A 14547-nucleotide genomic window follows, 5' to 3' on the forward strand; every position below is an offset into this window, starting at 1 on the left:
CATAATTGACTTGAAAAATCAAGTAAAGTATCTTAAAATCTAAAATAAAAATTTAAATGAAGATGAAAATCATGAAGGAAAAGAGCTGTAGAATATATGAAATATCTGAAATGAATATACATAAGATAGATCAATATCTCAAACATTTAAAGAGTTTTCAAAAAAAAGGTCCACAATTCAAAGGTAAAATAAGCAAAGGATAAGAACAGTCAAATTAAAGAAAATCAAGTTCAACTGGTTAATGTCATAAAAAGATGCTAAACCTTCTTGGAAATCAAGGAAGGGAAGCTGAAGCAACAAACAACTACATTCTTTTACATCTGTTAGCCTGGCAAAGAGTACAAAAATGACACAGAGCATCATTCACTGGTTTCCAAAGCGGCTATGAAACATGTCCACCAGCAATTTGACAAGAGCTATTCAGAAACAAAATCAAAACTGCAAAAACATTCCTTCAATCTGGGAAGTCAATTCCTCAGACTATGCCAAAGAAAAAGAAGCATGAATATTTAAAAGTATATGAATAGGAATGATTATTAAGGAATTGGTTGTAGTAGCTATCAACAGGAAACAATGTAAATAAAAAATAAATACTCGCCTAGATGGAAAAATGGTTAAAGAAATCATAAGATGTCCATAAGATGAATAATACACAGCTATTCAAAAGGATGAATATACATCAGTTGTTTTGAGATTAGGAAAAATGCCTGACAGATACATATATAACATGAAGTGATTTTTTAAAAATCTGGTTAACCATGTGTATAATGTGCGTCTGCAATTATAGAAACAGGGATAAAACGTGCAAGGTCACTCCAGATTGCTTATCCTGAAACAAGGGTAGGATATTAAAAACCGGAAAAAAAAAACACAAAAAAACCCAAAACCATTTAAAAAGGTGTCTATCATATATATGAAATAGCCTTATTTATATAAAACTTTATATTAGTGTGTGTATACATAACAAATTATACAAAATGTTTTCAAGTAGCCTTGCTTTAAAAAATATCCATTGAAACGGATACTCAAGGCTCAATTGTTGTTTAAATTCTACAAGTAAACAGACATGGTATTGAATTCTAGCTTTGGGACTCATTAGCTATGACACTGGGCAAATTATTTATATTCTCTAAGCTTTTGTTTCCTTATCTGTAAAACCAGGATAATAACGGTACTAACTTCATAACGTAAATGAGATGCTGCATGCAAAATTTTTTAGTGTTTGGCACTGTGCTCAATAACTATTAACTATTATTATTAGTCACAGATTATATATTAATCAGTTTATATCTGGATCTAACACAAGCCCTAAAGACAAATATATGTTGACTTAAATGTTGTTTCAGAAGTATTATATATATATTTTTAATGTATTTATCTTCTGATACTTTTCTCTGGTTTTAAAATTCCTCAGGACATCCTGAAGTTTTTCACCTAGAATTTATTAATTTAGATCATCAAAAAAACTGACCATAGCAGCAAAACAAATTTAGTAAACAGTTAAAATTAGCTTCTTAGGAAACTCGGAACATAGGAAGTAAAAAACTAATTACATTCACAGATTTTTAGAGTATTTTAAAATTTACTGTTGTAATAAGCCATTGAATTTACCATACTGTCATATAAACTGCTGGATTATCTGACCTAAGCAGTATTTAATCTTCACATTTGATTTTAGGAGAACATGTGTAATATTAACTTAAAAACCTAACATCTCTGATGATCCTTTATTTTTCATATTCAGTATATAAATACATTATATAAATAAAATACATCAAAAATAACAAATGAAAAGCAAAACCAGAATCCAAACGACAGTAAATTTCTCAGTGACAAGAACTTTGCTCACTCACTGTTTAAGTCCTAACAATAGTTACATTTATTAAGCATTACTGACAGTTTAGTTTGAGGAGCTAAGAGAGATGAAACCTGAAATTTATTTATAATACATCAGAAAAATGATGCTTGTAGATAACTTGCTACAAATATTAGAACCTATATTTGAGTACATAACCCAGTTGATCTTTCAGTGAAAATGACTGCCATCTGTCAGTGAAAAGGTGGATGACACAATGCGAACTCTAAATTTAAAATAGTTACTACATGGTTTAGATAAGAGAGAAAAACAGGACAGACAGCTCTATACTTACACTACATTTAGTGGTAAGATATGGCTGCATAGTCATGGCATGTTTAACCATGAGCTGGGGTCTTATTTTGCTGAATAAGAACAAAGTGGTTATGCAAGCTACCAATCTTCCAGAATTCACACCTTTATTGTCAGAGTCTGGAAAAACAAACAGAAAATAAGACACTAAAATATGACAAGGCAGTGGAAATGATACAGAATATTATTCAAATTACTCAGTACTATCCTCTGAATAGATTTAGTACATGCCTCAATACAACAGATTAGCATTCCTTATGATACTAGACTTCTTGCCTTTCTATATTATATAAAATTACATGTATTAAGGATAAAGGGCAAAAAGGCTGCACTATGGAAGGCAAGTTTCACATCAAGGGGAGGAGGACTGAAGTAAAAAGTAGAATGAAAGTTGGGAAGTTTAGAGATGGAATTCTGAGAATAAACATGGTGTTGGTTAGTATCTTAAAATGCATGGAAATGAGAATGGGAAAGAAATTAGCAAAGGAGGACAAAAACAATTTAGCTGAGGTGATACTGTGTTTAAGGGTACTGGGGAAAAAAGATGCTGCTGTGGTAAAATGTCAGAAGACAAGAATGATACATAAGTGGACCAGTGCTGTATTAAGACAAGTAAATGCTGTTCAGGTAAGAGAAAAGTGTAGCTAGTTAGGAGATACAATGTTTCTTGGTTCTTGGGAGTGTTGCTAGTTAGGAGATACAAAGTGTCTTAGTTCTTGGGCATTTTAGAGGACATTAGCAATTTCTTAACATTAAGTGACAACAGTATCACCTTTAAAATCTAGAAAAGGGAAAAACTGGGAAACAGAACAGGAGATACAAAGAAAAAGAAGTAAACATGGAAAATGAGAAAAAAAAAAGACTGCATTAAAATATAAAGACTATCAACAATTTTTACCTTAAATGGTACCTCTGTAAGAGGTAAATGGCCCCCAATTCTGAAAATTGACTGAGGCTGACTATTGTTCCTGATTAATATATATTAGGGGATGGGAAGTAATGTTAGTCTTGTGTGCTTTTAAGCAATAGATAACAATTATGACTTTTATGATTTTATAATCATTTATATTTTCATTAATAACTTCAATTTTGTGACTGAGTGATAGATAATATATATTATTAAATATTTAAGGAATCTGTCCATTTAAAAATTACTAACACCTTTCTAGGTCAAGATTAAGCACATTTTATATAATTATAAATGGTATTAGGAAGGTACTATAAATCATTTAAAAACATTTTTATAATAATTAACTTCATTTTGATAGAAATTTTTATATAATTTGAAAGATACTGAACAGTTTTTGGATAAGCACATTTACCTACATACATTAGTCCCTGGACTTACTTTAATTCTTGCTCATTATGACATCTAAAATTATGTTCTATTGAAAGATATGTGAAAGAGATGAGTCCCATGCTTCTATTACATTGCTGTAAATAATACCAGTCAACTATAATGTAACAATAACCTGGGATTCAACATAATAAAAAACAGAGTTCATTTAAAAGTGAAGTAATTATTAGGCTAAGCAGAGTGAGAGGCAAAAAGAAGAAATGTGCACAAAGTATTTTAAAATATCTTATAAAATCAACTTAATGACCAATATATAAAATGTCTTACCAGCTAGAGATTCCTCATATTTAAGAATGTGCTCAACTAGGTTATCAACAAGTTGAGTACAAGCTTTCTTCACAGGTTTATATGAGGAATCCTCTTCAGACTTCAACAACTATAAGTGTATATATATGAAAAAAAAAATCCCAGTATAATTCATTAGACAATAATAATATAAATGCATCAAAATGTGTCCACAAGTAATAAGATTTTCAATTGGTTATTAACAATTTAATACTGAAAGTGCAAATTCATAAATAAAAATATATAACAAATATTTTAAAATATAACCAGTAATTAAAGATATTTCCAAACAATTTTAGTATGAAGTTATTTAAATTGCTATGTATAGAACCTAAGGCAGAATATGAGAGAAATAAGAACACTGACCTTCCCTTAAGAGTACCCCTCAATGCTAGCTGAGTGATTTTAAAGAATTAGAATTCCATCTCTCATCATTTCAAGTTCTTTGATTTCTCAAAAAAAGTTTATTATGGGTTAATGACATTTTAAAAATAGCTGTAACTACATCTGACTTGCACCTTAAAATCTGCAATTATGAAACACAAGGCTGGATTTCTTCCCTGTGTTATCTTTTACCAACTTATTAATAAACAATGATAGAGATGTGCTACAAATAATGATATGAGAAAAGAGATCAGTCTAATTATAACTGTAAAATAAATACAATCTTTCATAATCAGAGGTCAATGGTAACAGCATCTAAGATACATTGGTTTTGTTAATAAAGAATAGCTAATACAATTCTTGGGTTATTAAGGAAGTTAAAAATGTGCAATTTCTGTCAAGGGTTCCAACGCTGTACAATTTTAACTTTCTGTAATGATGGATATGTTTTATATCTGTGCTGTACAATATTGCTGCCACAAGTGACATGCAGCTACTAAACACTTGAAACATAGCTAGTATAACTGAGGAATTGAAAATAAATAAAAATTCAAATAAAATGAAAAAATCACACGTGGCTAGTATAGGACAGAGAAGATTTAAACTTTCACTACAAGATGTGTGGATGATTACAACTGATAGCAATCAGAATAACGTATCACACACATTTCCCCTACTCCTTCCAATTTAAAGAAATAAATCAAGGTAGCTTCAATTTACCCAGTTTCAGCTCTAAACAGCAAGTTCTCCATGTCCTGCCTTGTAACTCAACCTTAAGCAGCTGTTAATATTATATGCTACCTTGGTCTTTTTGGGGAAGGGGTAGAAAACAGGTTCTTTACCCTTTTTTTTTTTGCTTTTTGCTCTTCAAGACATCAAGTACACATAAAAGTATTAATCATAAATTTTATGTTATGACACACTGCCAATACTGGTTATGTGCCCTTTTCTTTGAATATAAATATTATGGTACACTATGAACCTAACTTAAGAGTATCTCCAATAACTTATATTTCCCAATCTCCCAATTTCCTTTATCCCATCTTCCTGTTTCACTTTCAAAGGACCACTTATCAGAACTTTTCCCATTTCTTCACTTAAAAAAAAAAAAACAAAAACAAAAACCTAAGTTAAATACTGTTTCTAGTTTTGCTGGATTTTCAATTTTCTTAAAAGGTATCATGCTGGATGCAGTCTTCTGGGATTTGCCTTTTCCATTTACTATGTCACTAATGTAATCCAGGTTGTTGCGTGAAACTGTTACTTTACTCATTTTTGCTACTATAAAACAGGCCATTGTGTCTGTACTGCAATTCATTCATCCATTCTTCTGAAGACAGGTTAAGTATAACTTTAGTGGCATAATGAGCATTTTTATTTGTCTCCTGGTACACATATGTAAGATTTTCTTGGGTATGTACCTTGGCATGGAATTACTGGGTCATGGGTAATATGAATGTTCAACTCTGTGAAATAATGCTAGCCTTGATTTGCATTTCCCATATCATGAATGAGGCTGAATACCTTAAGTCACATTTCTTTTTTTCTTTATGAAATGTCCATTCATTACATTCTCCTGTTTTCCTATTGAGACTCTTGCCTTATATTGGTTTGTAGGAAAGGAGCTCATTATATTTTCTAACAATGCTCCTTTGTCAGTTATATATGTATCAAATATCTGTCCCACTCTGTATTTTTTCTGGATTCACAAATGTTCTTCATTTTAAGGCAGTGAAATTTATCAATCTTTTCAGGTTACTGGTTTTCTGTGACTCAAGAAATTCTTCCTTAAGAAAAGTAAAAAATATATTAATACATATACTGTCTTCTGGGGCTCCCCAGGTGGTGCTAGAGGTAAAGAACCGGCCTGCCGATGTAGGAGACACAAGAGACGCAGGTCAATCCCTGAGTAGGGAAGATACCCTGGTGGAGGGCATAGCAACCTACTCCAGTATTCTTGCCTGGAGAATCCCAAGGACAAAGTAGCCTGGCAGGCTACAGTACAAAGGGTTGCACAGAGTTGGACACGACTGAAGTGACTTAGCACACACATACATACTATCTTCTAAAAGTTTAAAGATTTCCTTTAATCTGTGTGTGTGTGTGTGTGTGTGTGTGTGCATGCGCATGCTCAGTCATGCCCGACTCTTCACTGAGTTGAAGAATTAAAAAAAAAAAAAAAAAAAAAAACCCTTATAGGTAGCCACTTATTCCAGTCCCATTTATTGAAAAGTTCAAGCTATCTGAATTACTCAATCTTTAATAAGTCCTGGTACCTGTTAAGACACATTAGTGCTCCTGCATTTTCAGAAGTGATGATTATTTTCAACTCTACTTTTCCATGTATGGTTTAAGAACACCTTGACATGCTTGATAAATATTTTCTATTCTTGATTTTTATGAGATCTCTTAACATCTTCCCATTTTGCATGATTTTTATTTTAGGTTTTATAGTTTATCAGATTTTACTTCTAGTTTACTAGATGTTATCATTCAAGGGTATTAAATTTTATCAACAATTTCTTTTGTATCCTCTGATATGATTACTTATTTTTTGTTTAATGTTAAATCATATACACATGTGATGTTAAATCAGCCCCACAATATGCATGCACAGATGTACATATATATGTATGCATATATAATATATATAGTATAAACATATACACATCTCTGTCCAATTTTTTGATGGGTAAGTAAGCTGTAGACATCAATATACTCTCTATCTTTTCCTTTAGAGATAAAATTTACATAAAATGATATGGACAAATCTACAGTTGCCCAGTTTTGTTAACTATATTCCCCTTTATAACTCAAACTCTCTACCAAGATAGAGGACAAACTTTTTCCATCTTTAAAACTTACATTAGAATCATCTGAAGACTGCTAAACTATAGAATGGTGGGCCCCAACTTCAGAGTTACTGATTAATTAAATCTGGACAAAAGTCTTAAAATTTTACTTCTAACAAGTCACAGATAATCTTGTTAACTTTTAAAACCACTGATATAGATTATTACCATCACCTTTGAAAATTCCCTCATGTTCCTTTCCATTTGATCCATGGCTCCCTGCAACCACTCTTCTGATTTTTTTCCATATAGATTAGTATAGCCTCTCCTAGAATTTCATATAAATAGAATCATAACATGTACTCTTCTGTATAAGACTCTTGTCACTTTGTGTAATGCTTTTATTATTTACCTATGTTGCTGTTAAGTATCAATAGTTTGTTCCTTTTGACATGCTGTACTATTTAGCTGTATAGATACATCAGGTTTTCTTTAGCCATTTACTGGTTGATGGAGACAAAGACACTATTTGACTGTAAACTCAGGCACGAGAAATCAAGCTGCACCTTCAACCCTTTGCTTAGAAATCTCCTCAGCTAAACATCCAGTTTCATCACTTGAAGTCTTCCCTTCACCAAACACTAGAAAAGGAACACAATTTAGCCAAGTGCTTCACCAAATTACAAGGACAGACTGTTCTCTGTTGTCCAACAGCATGTTCTTCATTTGCATCTGAGACCACATCATAATAGCCTTTTAACCATCCGTATTTTTAACAAAATTTTGTACATGATTATATACATCCTGAGAAACGTGTATGCAGGTCAAGGAGCAACAGTTAGAACCGGACATGGAACGATGGACTGGTTCCAAATTAGCAAAGGAGTAGTATGTCAAGGCTGTACATTGTCACTCTGCTTATTTAACTTACATGCAGAGTACCTCATGCGAAATGCCAGGCTGGATGAAGCACAAGCTGGAATCAAGATTGCTGGGAGAAATATCAGTAACCTCAGATATGCAGATGATACCACCCTTATGGCAGAAAGCAAAAAGCAATTAGAGTCTCTTGATGAAGGTGAAAGAGGAGAGTGAAAAAGCTGGCTTAAAACTCTCAAAAAACTAAGATCATAGAATTTGATCCCATCAATTCACGGCGAATAGGTAGGGAAACAAAGTAAACAGTGACAGACTTTATTTTCTTGGTTTCCTATGGTGACTGCAGCCATGAAATTAAAAGATCCTTGCTCCTTGGAAGGAAAGCTATGACAACCCTAGACAGAGTATTAAAAAGCAGAGACATCACTTTTCCAATAAGCAGCCTGCGGTGACCTCTAAAAATGGTGCGCTATTCACTCGAGCCAGAAAACCCCACAAAATCATGTAAATCAAGAGGTTCAAATCTTCATGTTCACTTTAAGAACATTCGTGAAAAGTGCCCAGGCCATAAAGGGTACGCATATCCGAAAAGCCTGCAAGTACCTGAAGGATGTCACTTTAAAGAGGCAATGTGTGCCATTCCATTGTTACAATGGTGGAGTTGGTAGGTGTGCACAGGCCAAACAGTGGGGCTGGATGCAGGATCAGTGGCCCAAAAAGGGTGCTGAATTTTTACTGCACATGCTCAAAAATGCAGAGAGTAATGCTGAACTTAAGGGCTTAGATGTAGAATCTCTGGTCACTGAGCAAATCCAGGTGAACAAAGCCCACAAGATGCGGCTCAGGACTTACAGAGCTCATCGTTGGATCAACCCCTACCTGAGCTCTCCCTGCCACATTGAGATGATCCTTACTGAAAAAGAACAGATTGTTCCTAAACCAGAAGAGGAGGTTGCACAGAAGAAAAATATATCTCGGAAGAAAGTAAAGAAACAAAAACTTAAGGCCCAGGAATAAAGGCCGCAAAAAATACATGCAAATAACAGTAAAGGAAAGAAAAAGGCAGAGACATCACTTTGCCAATGAAGTTCCATCTAGTCAAAGCTATGGTTTTTCCAGTAGTCATGTATGGATGTGAGAGTTGGACCATAAAGAAGGCTGAGCATCAAAGAATTGATGCTTTTGAACCGTGGTGCTGGAGAAGACTCTTGAGAGTCCCCTTGGACTGCAAGGAGATCAAACCAGTCAATTCTAAAATAAATCATTAGAAGGACTGATGCTGAAGCTCCAATACTTTGGCTACCTGATGCAAAGAGCCGACTCATTAGAAAAGACCCTGAATTATTAGCATAAGCTTAACCAGGTCAGGACTCCAACTGCAGCTCCTGTACCAGATGAGATGTCAGTGCTTCAACAAATTAACATCCTCTGGAACCTGGTGTACAGCTAATGATCTGTAAGATACCTTTTTTCCTCATCCTTGTTAAAGGCCCACCAGAAACAGTTCGCTTTTAACTGGCAAGGCCAGAAATGTATTGCACTGTCTCAGGGGTATCTTAACTGCCCAGTCTTACATTATAATTTAGTTTGTATGATGATGACTATCTTTCACTTTAACATGACATCACACTGGCCCATTACATTGATGACATTATGCCAACTGCACATAATAAGCAAAAAGGAACAAGTACACTGGACTTATTCGTAGAATGTGCGTGTCAAAGGGTGGGGAATACATCCAATGGAAATTTAGGGGTCTTCTACTTCGAAGAAATTCCTGGGGGCTTAGTGGTGTGGGACATGGTGTGATGTTCCCTGTAAGTAAAGAATAAGATGTTGCATTTGGTCCTTTCTATAACCAAAAAAGAACTCAATGCCTTAGTGAGTTTCTGAATTTTGGAGGCTTATTCCTCATTTGGGTATATTATTCTGGCCCATTTACTGAGTGACCTGAGAAGCTGCCAGTGCTGAATGTGGCACAGAACAGAAGGCAGCTCTGGAAAGGCAGGTCCAGGCTGCTGTGCAAGCTGCTTTGCCACTCATGTCACAGACCAGCAGCACTGAGGTGTCAGTGGCAGATACGGCTGCTGACTAGAGCCTCTGCCAAGCCTCTATAAGTGAACTGCAGTATAGGTCCTCAGGATTTTGGAACAAAGCCCTGCCACCCTCTTGGATAACCACTCTCTTTTTGAGAAATACCTCTTGGCACACTACTTGGTCTTAGTAGATACTGAATGCCTACCTATGGGCCACCAAAATCACCATGCATTCTGAGCTATCCATCATAAACCGGGAGACTGCCTCACCAAGCCACAAAGTTGGGTGTGCAAAGCAGCATTCTATCATCAAAGGTAAGTGGTGTACACACAATTAGGTCAGAGCAGGCTGAAGGGCACAAGTTAATTACATGAAAAAGTGGCCAAAATGCCTATGGTTCCCATTCTGCTACACTGCCTTCTCTCAGCCTGCACCTCTGGCCTCAGTTGGCCACAGGGAGTATCCCTGGTTTACAGATGGGTCTACACAACATGCAAGGATCACCCCAAAGTGGACAGTTACAGCAATACAGCCCCTTTCTGGGACATCCCTGAAGGACAGTGGTGAAGAAAAATTCCCCCATTGGGCAGAACTTCAAGATGTGCATCTTGTTCACTTTGCTTGGAAAGACAAATGATCAAAGTTGGTGACAAGGGAATCTGAAAAAGAGGCATCTCTGAATGGTAAAATATTTATATTCCACATGAATGTTCACCAAAGGGTGGCCTCAGCAGATAAGGGTCTTAAAAATCAAGTGGATAGGATGACTTGCTCTGCAGATACCTTCTCCAAGGGTAAGAGCCTCTTTTCGCAGCCACTCCTGTCCTCACCCAATGGGCTCATGAACAAACTATGTGTGGTAGCAGAGATGGAGGTCATGCTTAAGCTCAGCAACACGGACTTCTACTTACCAAGGCCACACTATCTATGGTCCACTCTGCCAGCAGTAGAGAACAACACTGAGTTTCTGATATGGAACAACTCCCTGGGATTACCAGCCAGCTACCTGGTGGCAGGTTGATTACAATTAGGCTGCCTCCATCATGGAAGGGGCAGCATTTTGTTCATACTGAAACAGGCACTCTTGATATATTTTTGCCTTTTCTGTATCAATACTTCTACCAAAACTACCACCTATGGACTTACAGGATACTTTATCTACCATAATATTTGTTGTTCAGGCTCTAAGTCATGTCTGACTCTTTGCAACTCCATAACTGCAGCACTCTAGGCTTCTCTGTCCATCACTACCTCCCTGACTTGCTCAAACTCATGGCCACTGAGTCAGTGATGCCATCCAACCATCTCATCCTCTGTCATCCCCTTCTCCTCTTGCCATAACACAAACCTGCTTTGGTTAAGAAAAGCACTTCAGTGCAAAAGAAGTACAGCAGTGAGCCCATGCTCATATTCCATGTTTCCCACCATTCTGAAACAGCTGACTTAGCAGAAGGTGGATACAGCCTTTTACAAATTCAGTTACAACATCAGATAGGGGGCAATATCTTGCTGTGGCTGGGGCAAGATTCTCCAGTAGGCTCCTATGCTCTGAATCAGCATCCAATACATGGTGCTGTTTTGTCTATAGCCAGGATTCATGGTCCAGGAATCAAGAGGTGGAAATTTGAAAGGCATCACTCACTCAAATTTGCTAATCAATCATTTGCTATATGAGTGATTAGCAAAATTTCTGCTTCCATTCCAGTGACTTTATGCTCTGCTGGCCTGGAGAGAGGTTCCAGAGAGAGGCATTTTTGTACCAGCAGACATAATAAGAATCCCACTGAACTGAAAGACTGTCAGTCAACTATGCACTCTTTATGCCTCTGAATCAACAAGTAAAGAAAGGAGCTGGGCTTTCCAGGTGGTAAAGAATTGTCTGCCAGCACAAGAGAGCTACGAGACACGGGTTTGATCCCTGGGTCGGGAAGATTCCCTGGAGGAGGGCATGGCAACCACTTCAATATTCTTGCTAGAGAATCCTCTGGAGAGAGGAGCCTGGTGGGCTACAGTCCAAAAGGTCACAGAATTGGAAACAACTGAACATGCACGCACCAAAAAGAAACTAGTGTAATATTCCACGATGGAGGTACATAAGAGTATGTTTGGAATGCAAGAGATCCCTTGGGCCATCTCTTAGTAATAAATACCAGCTATGACCACATTATCAGTTATAGATACAAGGACTTTGTCATGAGTATTTCCTGCTTATTTTGTCATAAATACATGTGTGTGTTATATGTATGGAAGTTGGGGAGAGGGCCAGGAAGAGAGAGACTGAGGGAGGGAAAGCGAGAAAATGTCTTTCTTCCCTCCCACCTCCTATTTCCTTACCACAGAACATAAAGTATATTGATTTTATATCAAAGTACTTAAATGTTATTATAAACTGACATGGTAGTAATTAAATTACGGGATGCCAGGGAGAAGAGTAAACATTACTCAAGGACTTCTTCTGGGAAAGGGGTTAGTGAATTTTTGGTTGTATGCAGGATAGCTGTATCATGTTAGATAGAATCATGACTTTGTTATTGTCTTTATTTGGAGATTTAGTATGGTATAAAGAGATGTATCAATATATGGGTTCCAAGTTAACAAAGGGTAGAGCTGTGATGATTAATTTTAAGCATTAACTTGGTTGGGCCAAAGGATGCCCAGTTATCTGGTTAAACATTATTACTGGATGTGTTGGTGAGTGAGGGTAGTTCTAAATGAGATTAGCACTTGAACTGGTGGACTCAGCATAGCAGACTGCCCTCTCCAATGTGGGTGGGCCTGAAAAGAACACAAGGTAGAGGAAGGAAGAATCCACCCATTCTCTGATCACCTGAGCTGGGACACTGGTCTTCTTTCACATTTGAACTGGGATTTATACTATCTGCTTCTGTGGTCCAGGCTTCAGGACACAGAACAAACTACACACTAGGGGCTTTTCTGGGTCTCCAGTCTGCTGACAGATTGTGGGATTTAAGAGGCTCTATAGTCACATGAGGGGCTTCCCTAGTGGCTCAGCGGTAAAGAATCCGCCTGCATGGAGGAGACATGGCTTCAGTCACTGCACTGGAAGATTCCTTGGGAAAGAAACGGCAGTCCACTCCAGTATTCTTCCCTGGGATGGCAGGCTACAATCCATGGTTGCACAAGAGTCAGGACTGACTTAGTGACTAAATGACAACAACAATCACACAAGACAGTTCTTACAATAAATCATTTCTCTGTCTCTCTTTTTCAGTATTTAGTTGGTTCTGTTTCTATGAAGAATATAATATTCTAGAAGAGATGACTGATATATATCCTTTCTGAGTAAATCCCTGGCTCCCTGAAATTACTCTTCTAAATTTTTTCAATACAGATTAGTTTTGTCTCTCCTTAAACTTCATATAAATGGTATCAGAATATGTACTCTCCTGTGTAAGGCTTCCCTCATTCTGCAGAGTGTTTTAATAAATGTCTATACTGTTGTATGTATTACCAGTCTGCGCTTCTATGATGTGGAGCACTATCAAATTATATGAATATTGATGTAGTCATTTTTCTATTCATTCACTGATTGATGGCAATAAGAGTATTTGATGTAAACTTCAAGAGGCAGATCTTATTTTGGATTACAAAGGCCAGGAAAAGATGAAATATAGGCTATATAAGTTTTTTCATTGCCTGCATTTTCTTGTAAACTAAAAAAAAAGGGGGGGTGCTGTAGTTTTAGAACATAAGCAATGAAAATTAGTGGCACTGCAAAATTAATTTTGGGTACCCACTATAGATTATGATAGTGATTTACACTGACTGGACCACTTTTTAGAAAAAGAAAAAGAAAAAAAAAAAAGAACTTTCATGATTGAACTCTTCCACATACTACTGAAAAAATTCAAAAGAAACCATGAATTCATTAAAAGTTAAAAGGGACATGAGTTTCCATTCATTAAAAAAATGTGTGTATGTGTGTGTGTATACTTTTATATATATATATATATATATATATATGTGACATTCTAACATTATGTAGTCAGCAGCAGAGTTTGATGCCTATGTAAATATGAAGTTATTTCATGTAGTACTTAAAATTTCCCAAGGCTATCACATTCCACAAATTGGGAATCACTATCTATATGAAGTCAATCCAACACAAAAATAATAATGAGACGTATCTAAAATTGGACAGAATGGAATGTGTATACATGAGCTCATGTGGAAATAGTAAGAATGTTGATTATTTTTGATTCAAGAATTTAAAATAATTCCAGCAGTCCCTTCTTTGTATCCTCAAGCTTTTCTGCAAATTTATGCAGTGTTGTTATTACCGTTAAGAGTGATTATACCTCCATCATGTATTTATACAAATATTTTAATAAAATGTTCTTTACTTCATAAAACTAAACTCTGCTAGTTTAATGACTATATCCAGAAAGTCACAATGTCATTTTGATCAATTAAATTGTTGGCAGAAACTAAAGCAGGAAAGCATAACACAGGGAGGAATAGAAAGAGCAATGAGCTTAAAAGAGGACTAGAGAGTAAAGATATAAAGAGTATAAAACTACTGCCAAGAAGTTATAAATCTAGTGTTCACTTATCTACTTCCAACTTGCCAATAACACACAGGAATGTTACCTTAGATTCTTTTTACTAACGACATTTCTGAGAGC

The 14547-nt window shown here is 35.9% G+C and overlaps 1 protein-coding gene across 7 annotated transcripts in view; it reads right to left on the minus strand.

Annotated features, from left to right (window-relative positions):
- The window catches only part of NIPBL (NIPBL cohesin loading factor), a 197997-nt gene that overhangs the window by 19460 nt on the left and 163990 nt on the right, over positions 1–14547 (minus strand). For all 7 annotated transcript variants that reach the window (XM_042233855.1, XM_012097046.4, XM_004017042.5 and 4 more), the window contains 2 exons: positions 3792–3900; positions 2151–2287 (listed from right to left, as the gene is read on the minus strand). In XM_042233855.1, coding sequence (XP_042089789.1) covers positions 2151–2287; positions 3792–3900 — 246 coding nt within the window. The remainder of the gene's footprint in view (positions 1–2150; positions 2288–3791; positions 3901–14547) is intronic.

This window comes from Ovis aries, chromosome 16, assembly GCF_016772045.2.
Source record: "Ovis aries strain OAR_USU_Benz2616 breed Rambouillet chromosome 16, ARS-UI_Ramb_v3.0, whole genome shotgun sequence".
NCBI classification, from domain to species: domain Eukaryota; kingdom Metazoa; phylum Chordata; class Mammalia; order Artiodactyla; family Bovidae; genus Ovis; species Ovis aries.